General features: G+C 31.6%; 1 protein-coding gene across 2 annotated transcripts; it reads left to right on the top strand.

Moving 5' to 3' along the window:
* Nucleotides 1-105: 105 nt before the first annotated feature.
* On the top strand, nucleotides 106-1858 carry LOC145612560 (uncharacterized). Of its 2 annotated transcripts, none has more exons than XM_081667907.1 (3): nucleotides 106-352; nucleotides 880-1387; nucleotides 1514-1858. In XM_081667907.1, exons 1-3 carry the CDS (start codon nucleotides 185-187, stop codon nucleotides 1564-1566), a joined length of 729 nt encoding a protein of 242 aa, XP_081524033.1. In that variant the 5' UTR covers nucleotides 106-184; the 3' UTR covers nucleotides 1567-1858. The 2 variants fall into 2 exon arrangements, with proteins under 2 accessions (XP_081524033.1, XP_081524034.1); XM_081667908.1 differs by having other exon boundaries at nucleotides 880-1410.
* The last annotated feature ends 13532 nt before the right edge of the window (nucleotides 1859-15390 follow it).

The raw sequence follows: 15390 nt of genomic DNA, 5'->3' as shown, positions 1-15390 counted from the left end.
GTGACAAAGTGATGAGGTCACCAAATAAGTCAATTGCTTCAAAATTAGGAAACTTGTTAGAGTAGCTAGTTATAGCTTATCAAACTCGTGTTATCAAAACTCAAAGGCAAAGCAATTCCATTTTAAGTTGTAAATTCTTGCATTATTACATTGCATTCAGAAATTTTAGGAGAGAACGAAAATAATGGGTTTCCAAAAGGAGTACCTTGATTTAGTTCTTGTACCCTGTGGTATTACATTGATGTTTGTTTATCATATCGCCTTACTCTTTAGATACTTGAATCGTCCAGAAACTACTGTTGTGGGCTTTGAGAATCATAACAAGAGAGCTTGGGTTGAAAGAGTTATGGAGGTATGTAATTAAGTCTCTCTAAACTTTCATTTATTTTGTTGTATGGTGGAGATCATATATAACTTGTGTTGTGATATGATGATCCATAATTAGTCATATATGTATATTGCATAGCTAGTGTGACATTTAATTTTGCGTTTATATATGTAGATGTCAACTAGCTTAGTTGGTTAAAGAATTGGAAATGATATCTAATCTTAGATATGAAATTAAATTTTGTCTACATCGTTTGTCTTTTATGACTCTCTTTACACTAAAAATAGTATTTTATGTATTATTGTACTGAGATGGAGCAAAGTGCATGGATGATCTATCATTTCTCGTCTTTACAAGTTTTTAGTATGGTATAAATGTTAATTTTGAACTCTCAATTTATAACTCGATCAAATTTAGGTTGAACTACAACTCGTTATTTTCGTTTGATTAAATTAATAGTGAGTCCAATCCTTCGAAAAAATCTTGTAAGTAAAATTGTCGGGTAAATGAGCATGAAAACAAACAATAATTAGCATGTAAATCCTGTGCAGCTTGATGATTTGAGTAGCATGGAGCTACCCTTATCAGCATTATCCTCCAACACATCAGCAGCAACATATCTAGCCTCAATCTCCTTAGGCTTGAGCTCCTTGATTGGTGCATGGATTGCAAGCAACAACAAGGTTTTCGAAAGCGAAATTATATATGGTGATAGAACTCCAACAACCATGATGTTGAAGTACATAAGCCTTCTAATTTGCTTCTTCTTGGCCTTTTTTTGCTTTGTGCAAGCAACAAGATACTTCATGAACGCAACTTATCTCATAAGCATGCCAAATAGTAACACACCTAATTACTATGTTGAAGTTGCTATTATTAGGGGTGGTGAATTTTGGCAACTTGGACTTAGAGCACTTTATTTTGCCCTCAATTTGTTGCTTTGGTTCTTTGGACCTATCCCTATGTTTGTTTCTTCGGTTTTTATGGTTGTACTTTTGCATTATCTTGACTTGAATTCGACCCCGTTGCATCAATTTCAAGCTTCGTCGAAACAAAGAGGTCAGAGATCAATTAATACTATGGTAGCTACATCCGTTGAACTTGATGTATAATAATTAAGATGATTAAGAAATATAATTAGTTTGTCGTGGCTAATTATGATGTTATTTACGTGTTTTTGGTCAGGTTCCCAATGGTCTCCTATAGGTCCCTATTTCAAGATAGAAAGTGATGTGTAATGACATCTGATCTTTGGAAGGGATATGAGAATCCACTCCCTCAAACGAGGTATAAGAGATCCTCCTACCACTTGAACCCCCTACACTCCTTGATTACACAACTTCGTATGAGTCGAAAAGTTTTAAGACTTTTTTTTTATTTGAGTGACATTGAAATACAATGGTTGGATAAAGTTAATAACCAACAATCTAAATTTGTACTCGTATCATATTCGTAAGTTAATCATGCAGTAAAGTGATTGGTTGGTAGTCTTGATACAATGATACTAATTAAATATTGAAAGGAAGGGAAGAATAGTATGGCCAATATTGTAAAAATCTAATTTCCTTCCTTTTGCTTCAAGCAAAATATATGAATTATTTAATTATACTACTTTAAATTATCTATTGGTTTTTACTTTCTTCAGTAAATTTTACTTGACCTATTTTGACTTTTGCATTATTTACATCCACCTTTGATCGTCTTTTGTGATTCATACATAAGGAAAAACATAATAGTCATGTGAGATTTTGTTTGAATCGTTTCAATAAATTTTTTTATAATATCTATTTGTTATAATAACTACTTACTAAACATTGAAGATATTGGTGATTCGATTATGATTAGCAAGCATGATTATGCTTTCCAATGATTAGGATTGGAAATCTGAATACGTTGTATGGACATATGTTCCTTACCATTTATTTTGAGAGGTCACATTTAACTGGGTTTTGTAGGCCCATTTACCTAATTAAGGCCCAAAGTGCTGAATTTGGCCTGGGCTTAACACATTGGTTATTGGGCCTGTAGCCTGTATCTTTGTACTTTTTTTTTTTGAATGAAGTACGTGACCAAAATTAACTTATTTTTATACTCAAAACTAAATTTGAAATTGAAATACCTATAATTTAGTAATTTACTCTAATCAACATTGACATAACATGAATTGAATCCACTCAATTATTGATATGTATATCATTCCCTCCTAAAATTAGCTCCATTTCAAACGTGTTCTTCCTACAATGCACAATCACTTAACTTTGGTAGTGTCTCCATACTTTCTACGCGAATTTAACAACTTAATTAGTATCCCCACCAAACCAATAACATCATCGACTCGTAAACAATGTTATATGCTACTCATTAATTATCAAAAACTATAGTTATTCCTTATTCCTATTAGTAACTCCATATATGAATTGCCAATAACCTTCGTTTTAGATTATTAGCAACTTTATATATGTTTGCACAGTCGATAACCCCTGCAATAACTTTATACGTGCACTGTAAAGTGTCGAATATATCAGAACCCGTACTAGTGTACAACTAATGATATAAGTATATAACACATCACATTTCACATATTCACATACATACAAATTGGTGAAAGATTAATACAATTACTATATGGGTCAAAGAATAGGAAAAAGATGAAATTCACAAATAGTGGTAAAACAGCATAATAATGGCCCACACAATGTAACATCAAAATGAAAGGAGATCCATCCTTTGCCTGTGACACCAGACCCATTTAGTAGTGTAGTGTTAGTGGGGCTTTGGTCTTTCTTGTTTGATTCTTTCCCTCACAATTTTCTACTCTATACTCTTTTTCCTTTTTTTTTTTTTTTTTTTAACTCCCTCGATATTCTATTTCTTACTCCATTTATTCATACGCTAAATTTTAAGAGAAATAGTATAAATTAATAAAATATGAAAGAAGAGTGCATCTAGGCGCATAAGGCCTATGTATTTGGCAAGCATAGAGGAGGACAATCTGGGATTTGATGGTACATTTTCTCTTTTGTTTTGGTACATTTTTGTGTACTACTATACATGTATAATGTACCATTAAAGTATAAGATATTTGAATAGTATTTATTATGCATATAGTGGTACTTTTTGCCATGATATTATCCACCCTCAGATTTCCAATATTTACAAAAATGTCATCCTATTTGCATTCTAAAAATATAGGGCCTATACGTCAATCCTTCTCTTAAGTATAATAGTTACAGGGTCCACTAGATTGAGAAAATTTCATAAAATATTGTGAAAGTTTCCAATAAAGAAAATGGAGCGAGTTATAAAATATGGTCGCAAAAGAAAAGTATAACAAATACTCCCTCTGTTTATTTATATAGGCTAAAGATGAGATTGCGCGAGTTTTAGGCGCTTTTATAAAATAAAATGTTAGTGGGATAGATAAGTTATTAATTTATTAAAAAGTAAAGTGGTATGAGAGGGCGTGAGAACCATTGGAAGAGCAGGAAATGATAAAATAAGAAAGAATGGGGATATTAGTAGATAAAGATGATAAATAAAAAAAACGAACGGAAATAGTAAATCTAACTTATAAATAAAATAGAGGGAAGTTTTAAAATACGGAGGGAATAATATATACTTCCTCCGTTTTCTTTTACTTGCAACACTTTTCTAAAAAGGAAATGTCACAATACTTGCAACACACTATAAGAGAAAATTTACTATAGGGAAAAACTATATTATTTCTCTTATTTAAAGCACATGGCCCACTAAATTACACTCCTAACAACTACTCATCCTATTTTAACTGTATTATATCATGTGAACCCCACATTTCTTAAATACTGTGAAAAAGTATGTGTTACGTCTAAAAGAAAACGGAGGAAGTATTTTTTTTTAATAATAAGGATTAATTAGGATAATTAAGAGCCGTAGGATCAAAATGAAGGGTTGGATGATACTCTTTACTTTTGTTATTAATAGAACACATTGAGTAGCCGACAGGTTCTGCAAACCAGCATGACAACGATTGGTCTAGTTCTTTTTGGCAAGAGAAGGTCTTTGATGGTGAGCCTTTTTCTTTGTATTTTTTAGAGTATGGGGTCCAGCCTGTTCTCCATTCATCTATTGCCACGTGTCCTTTTTTTACATGTTGGAGATAAGAGTGTTTTTTTATTTTTTTTGGTGTGTGATTTAAAAGGGGACAATAGTTTTCAATGCTTTGGGTTTTCATTCAATTAATTGACTATAGGAGGTGCAATTTGCCTCTCCCATCAATCTTTTTTGTCGATATTTTCTCCGTTTTTAAACATTGTCCTAATTTTATTTGGTTATTCAAAAGGTGAATTTGGATCAATTGCAAACCAGGTTTAAATATGATTGCATTTTATTAAGTCAATGCAGGTCGCAAGTTGATATTAATGGGCCTGTAAAATATTTGTTAAATTTTGAAACAATATGAAATAGGACTGGGCACCCCGAACAAGAAGGAGGAGAGTTTGGTCCACAAATAAGGCTTAGGAGCTTCCATATTAAAACAAATTGACAATAATAGGAGTTAATCCTCTACTTTATTGAGTAGAACCACATCTCCTCTTTCTCCAATTTGAAAAGCTCACAAGTGGGCTACAATGGATTTCAGGCTTTCAGCACTATTTACGAAAGATATTAAAGGAGAGTGTCAAAATTAAGTATATATGTAAATACAAAAAATTACATAAACTATTTTTATGAAATCTATTTAATAAGGGCCCCGTTCATTAAGGGTCTTTTAAGCATGACCAAAAGATACTCCCTCCGTATTTATAAATGAAATGTTTCTCTTGTGCATGTATGTCAATGCAAAACTTTGAAACTAATATCTTTAATTATCAATAAGTAAAATAATCAATCAATCAAAGCCTTAATCTCATAAGTGGGGTTGGCTATATGAACCAAAAGTGATTATTCCGCATAGTCATCCACAAAAAAACTCCCTACATACTCTATCCCTTACGATCAAATGCCTCAATCTCATGCAAATCCGTGTACTTCATATCCTTCCTAACTCTTTCCAATAAAGTCATTTTCGATCTGCCTCTCACCCCTACCTCAATCCATGGTCCCACTCTTCCACTATTCGTACCTGTACACTACCCCGGGTCTCCGTCTTACATCCCCAAACCAACGCATGTGATTTTCTCTTAGCTTATCTGCAATGCCTGCCACACCCATTTTCTTGCGAATAACCTCATTTCTAAATCTATCTTTTAAAGTGTTCCCGCACATCCAAATTTATAACTAAATCTTTGAGTTAATGAAGCTCAAGTATTACTCCTTCAAACTCTCATATGTTACCCTATTATATTTGGGGCCAAAATTTATAAACATGGACCATTATTTTACATTAACCTGCGAGAAAAAGTATAGTCGTCTGAGATCTTGTTTAATTCGCTTCAATGTATATGTTTAAATGACAACTTTTTATATTTGCTAAGCCTATGAAAATGAGGATATTTACGATTTAATAAACGTTGTCTTGGAAACTAAAAATAGTTAAATAGGACAATTGTTAAGGGATGAAAGGGGTAGCAAACAATGTTCGCTTGCTTAATAATAATTTGACCTCAATTTGATCCTAGTGGTGGGAATCCCCTTACCTCCCTCCCCCCCCCCCCCCCTCCCCAAAAAAAAAAAAAAAAATTCCAAGTTCAGGTACATGGCACATGAAACTAATGCAGATGGGACGGAGGACTAATGTTAGGTCAAAGTCTTTCTCTTTATCTCAAAAAAATGAAGTTTAACTACTATTTTTATTATTATTTTTTTAAGTAAGAATTTTAATACTGGTAAATATATATTGTTTTTGCTGGATATTCATCACTTTTGTCTTCTAGTTAAATTACTAACAATATAATATCATTATATATAATGACAAATAATAAATCGAATAACACAACCCTAGTTTGAACTTTTCTATGAAGTATATCAAAAATAAAACAAATTATGTTCTATACCTTAATATTATGTCAAAAATTAAGTCAAAAATTTATAGACTTATACAAAAATTATAAAGCTTAATATGTGATAATATACCTTAATATTTGTAAACTTATTACCTGAATTATATTGTTTGAATGTATCTTAACTTTTTTTCCATACTCAAGTCAACAAAATAAGGTCTTTTATATTATCTAGTACAGAGTATCGTACATGCTTATTGCATGAATTGTACTTCATTTTGGGATAAATTAAAGCTGATTTTACCATCAAGAAAAACGCCGTTTATCTAACGCTTCTGAATGCTTTAAAAAGATAATAAAAAGCTATTTACCAAATAAGCACCCAATAAGAAAATCAAAGTTAAAAGCTCATTTTGTCTAGATATCCAAATCTCCTTTATGAAGTTGTGCAAAAGGAGTAAAGAAAAGAAAAGTGTATAAGTAAATATCCAAAGTGTAGAGGAATGGTACTTAAACGTACGCTGTCTCCATTATTGCACACAAAAAAGTAATCTACCACCTATCAATCTAACTATCATCTACATTTAATTCGAAATGGGGATTGCTAATTTATTATCTGTATTTATGCTGTTTGCAAAACTCCACTACTCATCACATATTTAATGTTTTCTATAAATATAGTTGCTGTAGTGCAATTGTTATCTACTTGTAAAAATTTGAAGATGCAATAATAATACTACCTCCGTTTCGCATTATCTGCAACAAAGGAATATTTTATATCTCACAAATAATACCCCTTTGTTGCAGATAATGCGAAACGGAGGTAGTATAATTATATTTCAACCTACATTTTATAAATTTAGTATAGAATGTCCTACTAATAAATAATTTGTGTAAAAATGAATTATTTGATGTAATTAATAGATTTACCTAGCTTTGAAGTTGTCATGGCTAGAGGAGTGTGTATATAGGTTGGTGTCATAAAGTGTAGGCAATTTGTCATTTGAGGAAGATTATAAAAAATTGTGATGAGGTCATTTAACTGGACTTGTACCTAAATATCCAGTTGATATTTTGTAATTGAGTACTCCGTGGAATAATAATTAAGTGTAGGTAAGAAAATGGACCTTGACCAAACTTCAACCTCATAGTAATTTTTTTGTCCTAGTATTTACGGTTCAGATTTTCTGAAATTGGGGAGAACAGTAAGAGATTTCACTTTTAAATGTCCTTAGTGGGGATTGAGAATTGAACCATTTGAACCCCTAACTTCAAAATTAAAAGGTACCCACTCGATACAATTTAATTTAGTATATCCATAATTTAGTATGTGCTTATATATTACTTACTCCTATATATACTCGATCTCTTCATTTCAATGTATGAAATGTGTAATCTTCAAGCAAGTGAGGTATCTTAAAATGACATTTATTGATATAACATAAAAAGCTAATTGACTGTTGGAGTAGTGGTGATTGGGACTACACTTTGGAGAAATCATGTTCGATCCCCCGCAACAACAATCGGGAGGTGACTGTAACCTAACCACGCAGAACTGATCCTTGAATCCAGATTTGCCCAAAGGGTGAACCGTTTGGAGCACCAAAAATAAAATAAAAAATAATTAAAAAAAAAAAAGTACTCGTATCTACTAGCTAGTACGGAGTACGACGTATAGGGTAATAACTTTTGTATAACAGTTATGTACTAGAGGTTATACTGTGACAACTGTGTTAGGCTTAGATTGATTTGAAATATGATGGCGTTGAATAAAACATGTGTGTTTGACTTAAAGATCCTCCTGAAGTTAGCAATTTGTTCAGTTCAATAATAATACCCACAGAATTTTGACAATCTCACTTGTTTTGACGGTTTCTTTTTTCAGTTTTACTTACTATACTAGGTTTATAACACTTCAATAGTTCAATAGATCGACATGCCTAGTTATCTATGTAAAATAATACTGGTAGTGTTACAAAATCTATTGAGTATTTCAATGATATGTGTTTGTTATCCAAACAATTTATTATTAAGACCTACAGTAATTAATTAGCAAATATCTAGAAATCTATAATCAGTAACAAAGTCAAGTAAGGCCTTGGAGTAGTTTAAAGGTGATATATGGGTCAAATTTTGTTTGAATTGACATAATAATTTGTTTGGGTCGCTTATAATATTGGGTGAATGAGTTATTTATGTTGACTTTAAAACAAATCATGTTTTGAGTTTAATTAATACTCGCACTCTCTTGTATTTTAATATTTGCTCAATTTCTTCATGCGCGGAATTTTAGAAAAAATAGTATAAAGTAATAAAATATGATGAAATTGTGGATGGTTGAAGAATAAAAATCTAAAAATATAAGACCATGTTCATTTCACCTTAAAATAACTGTATTCCCTCCGTCCCTAAATTACATTCCTCTTTCTCTCTATTATGTGAGGAATTAATGCTAGAAAGAGGAATGTAATTTAGGACGGAGGGAGTAATATTAAGTAAAATTATTTTAGTTCAAAAATTCAGTATTAATACAATTGAAAATCAATAAAAAAAATAATTTCAGTTTAATAAAAATAATTTAAGTTCAGCAAAAATAAAGGTGAAGTGAACGAGATCTAAGTGGGGAAGAGAGAGAGAGAGCATGAAAAATACGAGTATTAAAACTAATATATAATGTGGGTGGATCACTAGTGGGGAGAACATAGTGTAAACTATTGTTAAAAGTTTCTTAAAAAGATATGCAACAAGTGATAAAATACGGTCGTAAAGAAAAGGTGAAGCAAGTAATAAAATACGGAGGGAGTTGTTTGTATATAAATTTTGTTATCAGCATCAATTATACCAATTTGGGTATTAATTTTCAAGTTAGGCCAAATAGGGTATTAATTTTAAAGCTAAGGGTCTGTTCACATTTACTGAACTGAGCTGAACTGGACTAAACTGAACTGACTAGAGCTAAATTGAAGTGAACTGAACTAAACTGAAATGAATATTTTATGAGAGAAGAAAATTAGAAGCTGAACTAATTGGAGTTGAACTGAACTTATTGGAGCTGAATTGAAGTGAACTTATTGGAGCTGAATTGAAGTGAACTTATTGGAGCTGAATTGAACTGAACCACTGAACTGAAATTAAGCTGAAGTGAATAGGCCCTAAGTATACTACAGAGTAGTTATGAGCAAGAATGTTTAATAAACCAATAATAATGTGTCAAATAGGTTGTTGTTTGTTCATATGGAAATTAGAACTTCCTATGAATTGCAAATGTATACGAATTTATTAAAATTATTGTTTGGTTGACAATGAGGAAAGTAATTAAGGCCTGTTTATATTTATCGAACTGAACTTGGCTGAACTAATCGAACGGATAAAAGTGGGAAAGAAGTGGCATAGAGGAGCGTGAAAAGGGGGGATGAATGACATGACTAAAGTACGATGAAAGCCTGGAAGCTTACGCAGAAGAGAGTACAGTAACAAAAACAGCATCCTCCCGCGTAAAAGTCGAGGGACTTCTCCACTCTCAAGCCACACCATTTTAAAGGTGTTTGTCCCCACCACCCTCCTCCTCTTTTTTCTCTCTTTTCTTCCTGCTTCCCTTGTCATTTCCTTCCATTTTTTGCTTTTTTCACTTCCACCTTTTCTTTTTTTTTTTTTTTAAAAAAAAAATTCTTACAAATAAACTTTTTATATTAAGTAAATTAATTTAATAATTATAGGCGGTACAAATTCTTAAATGGACCTGGTTCACACTAATTTATTGTGGGCCACTAACATTAAAGAAAATATGGTTATTTTATTAATAAAAAAAAAGTCACTATAATAAAATGAAGGTCACTATGTTGAAAATAAAAGTCATTTTGGTAATATAAGGCTATAAGAAGTTATTTTTCTAAGGAAATATTTTATAAGGTCAATATAAATAATAAAGGTCACTATGTTAAAATTAGAGTCATAACGTCGTACTTCAAGTTCACAATAGTATTAAACGTTATACAACTTTTAATAAAGGTTATTATGTTAAAAATAAGGTTACCATGTTAAAAATAAGGGTCACTATGTTCAATGTAATGTCAGTTGCGTGTGTCTAGACCTCGGGTCCACGCAAGTATTTCTGTGTATGCGGAGTATTCCGTCGGAGATATACATGATACAATCGGTTGTACAAACACGAGTTTTTCAATCTTTCCAATAAGAGATTAGTTTGTGCTTTTCACTTGATGATTAAATGAAAAACAATCATCAAAATGAGAACAAAATACTTATGGGTATACGGTGCACCCGGGTGTATATAAAAACTCTAGCGTCCAATTGAAGTGTGTATTATTGATCAATAATTCAATATATATAAATTTACAAATCTATTCTTAATCACGTTAGAAAACCTAATTAGATAAAATTAAATTACAAAATTTATCCAAATAAATCCTTAGTATGCGACAAATTTTAGCTTTCTATAATATCTATCAGTTAGCAAAAAATTATTAAATGAACAAATAATATAATTGGGGTTAAATTTTCGCGGATATCTACCATGAATTCCGCAAATAATTACATATGCCATTGAAAAATCGAAGGGTCTACAAGAGCATAGAAATTATGGTTTTGATGCATGACTCAGCATGAGTATTTTTTTTCGGTGTTCCACCCGGTTTACCCTTTGGGTTAATCCGGATTCGGGATCAGTTTTAGGTGGTTAGTTTCCAGTCCCCTCCATTTGTTGTAGCGCTGGATCGAACACGGACCAAGGGTAGTCCCAATCACCACTACACCAAGAACATGAGTATGAATGATATAATCTCTTATTTAATTTTATTTTTATTTTTTTAAAGAAAAGATACACAAGAAGTACGTTAGGACATTTTTCTCTTGACACTACGGACCTATTCTGTTCAGCTTAATTTCTATTTAGTTCAGTTGAGTTCGATTCAATTCAGCTCCAATCGGTTCAGTTCCTAATTTCCTTCTCTCATAAACAATTCATTTCAGTTCAGTTCAGTCCCAATCACTTCATTTCAGTTCAGTTCTGTTAAATTATTTTCAATAAATCGAAACATGCCCTACATCATAACATTAACTTATCGGCTACAATGATGTAACCTCTATGAGGCCCTGTGCAACTTTCCAAATGAGGCTTAAACTAAGTAAATTACAGTATAAATAATAAAAATTTAGGAGCTCTAATCTAACCTTTATTCTATCTTATGCAAGCTTATGAAACTAATATGCTTATATCCAAAACTTTGGCCCTAAATTGTGGGGATCTCTGTTCCGTCGACCACCCCACACCTCCTATAACCGACTCTAGGAAAAAGAAAATTTTCTATCTACAAAAAGATTAATATTTTGGTGTGCTTGTATGAATTGACACAAGAAAGTAACTTAAACTTTAGCTCTATTTTGTTCTTACTTCTTTCGGTTATTTATTAGTTGACATTGACAAATTAGGGAGAAGAGAGAATAATATGGCTTGTATTGTTTTATTATTATTGATGTATTGTTTTATTATTTTCAACAAAAAAAAAAAAAAATTATTGATTTATTATTATTTATCAATGGGTTGAGTATTTATACAAAATCTACGCTCATAAGATAGGAAATAATCTACATAAATAAACTTAAATATATACATACGGAAATTATATCACACTTATATATCCCGATATCTCATATCTCCAACACTGAACTGAATTGAACTGAACTGAATTGAAATTAAGCTGAAGTGAACAGACCCTTAATGATGCATGTCCTTGTATCATAAGTTAGCACCACAGAGAGGTACGTGTACTCGTGTACCATGTAGGAGAACATGGTAATACCATCACTACGAATGTATCAGGCTTGTTTGGTTCAACCTTATTTTTGCTTATGTGAACTTGTCTCATCTGGTTTGATCTGATCTGATTTGGTTGATCTAATCTGACCTGAATGTCAGATTTGATCAAACTTTGACCTTAAAAATACGATAATTTATATGGAGAAAATATATAAAGTGGGGTATTTTTAGATTCGTAATAATGTGTACTTTATTAATATGTGATTTTCATTTTTTTTTTCATTACGAAATTAAAAATATTTAGCGATAAAAATTGCACATATATAAAATGATGATTTGATCTGAACTTATTTTTTCTGAAATATGTAAACATAAGGTAAATTAAACAAGGCCTTATACATTAATACATACTAGGACAAGTGGATCTTTATAAAATTAAACATTTCTTTATCATTCTTTAAGTATATTTTGTCTTATTCCAATAATAATTCTTGTGTCTATTTTTTTATTTTTTTTTTTAATTTTTTGGTGCAAATAATTCTTGTGTCTGATAATTATGCATGTTTAATTTGCTTATTATAATTCCCTAAATTCTACGTTCCTGTTTTGGCAATATTATGCATTTAAGTGAAAGGCTACCGACCGTTTGCTTTGCTCCGGCAATATAATTACTCATCTATTATAACATTTGTCAGGCAATAATAAAGCAAAATAGAGTATTAATATTTAGGACATAATCATTAACTCTTGTAGTTACACGTGTTTGGAATCTCAATTTCCACACTAATTGAAAGTTAGACTAGTGCATGCAAACTTTATCGTGATTTTGCATGCTTTGTTGACGATATAGATCTTCATCATCATCAATACTTGTCTCAACTGAAACACATAATATATAGGGTTATTATTGAATGGAATCCTGGTCAAATGATCAATTTCAACTAACTAATAAGACCTGTTCTTTTAAGCTTCTGAATAGAGTAGAGGAGAGCAAATTTCAGCAAAACAGAATAGGGCTTAGCAGATCAGAGCTGATCGAACAACTCAAAAGAACAGGGTCTTCAATAGTTATCTACTTCGTTCTAGGATGATTTAATTTCTCATACATTTGTAACATATACGTGGTATATGTGTCAATGTGTGGCCTTTCGTTTGGTACGCTACTATAAATGTATACGGAGTACATATATTGATATTGACAATGATATTGAATTTATATCCAATTTGGCATATACAAGCACATGTTTATATACTTTTATATATACTTCGTATATGGTAACTAAGAATCGACATTGGACGGGTTAAGCAAGGTGAGATCCATCTAGCTAGTGACTTGGCGAGACTCATACATATATACATACCCTAATTTTTCATATGGATCCATACGCGATGTCGCGATCAACATCGATCATATCCATAGAACCTAGAATTTTCAGATGCTTACCCAAATCCAATGGTTCTAGAAGTTGTATAGGAACTAAAATGGTTACTTGGTTAGGAGTTACTCGACCGGTCAGGGGATACTCAGTTGGTCAGGGGTTATCCAATCAGTGTTTGATGTGTGTGTCAATCGGTTGCACGGTGTGACCAGCCAGACAGAAAATGGGTTGTATTATTATCATAAATTCATAACTACTACATACGTATAATTAAATTGACTTTTATCTTTTTTTTTCTTTTTTTTTTTTTTTTTTTGGACTTCTGATGACCCATATGGCCATATGCATCTCATTAATTAGAAAATTGTAAGTAGATAACTGAGGCCAAATTAAAGGGATGGTTTTGCCCCTTATGAATACGAGAGTTAATATTGTTCTCTATAAGGAACTTTGCCATTTTATCATTTGACCTCTACAAAAGGTAATAAAGCTCTACCCTTTTTTGTAATATGATTGAAGAATCAATTACTTTTAACATTACTGTGATTGTTACCTACCACTAGTTGCCCTTCATTCACCAATAACTATTCAAAATTCCCAAAACAATAATGTTCCTAAGTGCTATATGCATCTCATAGTTAGCCCTAGATAAAGTATTGTTTTAAGTGGTATCTAGATTGCCCTAGAGGTCACAACTCGCTAATTATTGATAAAGTATGTAATTTATTTAATTTATCGAGTGAGTGATCGAGGTAGTACGTACTTGATTCACCTCAGCTATGAAGCTTAGGCCACAAGTTCGGAGTTTCTTCTTTCTATCTTCAATTTTTACGCATGATATTCCTTTAACCAGCTTAAGATAAAAGTATTGACTTTATTTAAGAGAATATATTCATCTTTGTATTCTAAATAGTACGAGTAATTTTTGGTTGTTAAGAATTATCATTTTCATTAGGTAAGCCCTATTTAAAGGGGACAAAATGGATTTGTCCATAATCTACCTCTAAATAACACTTTATGGCTATAATTATTATACGAAGAAAAGAATGGGAAAGCAAAAGTACAGAAAAGAAACTTTGGCATCTAAGCTGTTCTACTTGGCTACAATATTTGTTTGTGGTGGGTGGCCTAGTAATATTTTAATATTTAATTTATTAATTTGTTTACCTTTAAATTTTTTTTCGTTATACGGTACTACGTATTTTTAAAAAAAAAAAAATAATACAAAGAGTGAAAATATTTACTGTGGTGAGGGAGAAGATATTTGTCGAAGGTGCAAAGCCTACTGCTCCAATCTAGCGCGTCTACTGCACGTCTAATTATGGCACTTTGCAAGCTGAGCATTTTTTGGGTAAATTATTTATACTTTTATACCAATACATACGATATAATAAGTCCTTGGGTTCGAGCCTCACCGAGTCACATCCGGATATAGTCGGAGCTAAGTTCTAATGAATTGGGTGGACATCTTAAAAAAATACATACGATATGATAAGTTCAAAATATAATAATATAGATATAGATTTTGTGGTGATGTCAAAATTTTGTCTTTTGTTTCCACTATACCATGATAATTAGGCATTTACACTTGATAGAACCAACCATATATATTTGGTGCTACTATACCTACGTTATACGTAGTATATTTTGTCTACTACTCCATACTCTAACTTCGTTATATACAGTATTAGTTAAAAATAATTGTTGAGTTTATGCAGTGGCGGATCCAGAAATAATATTTTACGGGGTCAAAATGCATTTGATAAATTTTTATGGGGTCATTCGGTTAAAAAATATAGGTAATTTTTATATGTAAAAAAAATAATTTAATAAGATTTTTTTTTTTAATATTCAAGTGGGGTCAAGGGACCCCACTAAATAGCCCTCAATCCGCCGCTGAGTTTATGAGCAAAACCCACATGTGAGTGGAAGTGTTGCCCCACATTGAAAGAGTATAAAAGTGTTGGAAACTGTATCTCACATTAAAGA

The sequence above is a fragment of the Chenopodium album genome, chromosome 24, assembly GCF_948465745.1.
Source record: "Chenopodium album chromosome 24, dcCheAlbu1.1, whole genome shotgun sequence".
Lineage (NCBI taxonomy): Eukaryota > Viridiplantae > Streptophyta > Magnoliopsida > Caryophyllales > Amaranthaceae > Chenopodium > Chenopodium album.
This window is presented reverse-complemented; position numbering and strand designations above follow the sequence as displayed.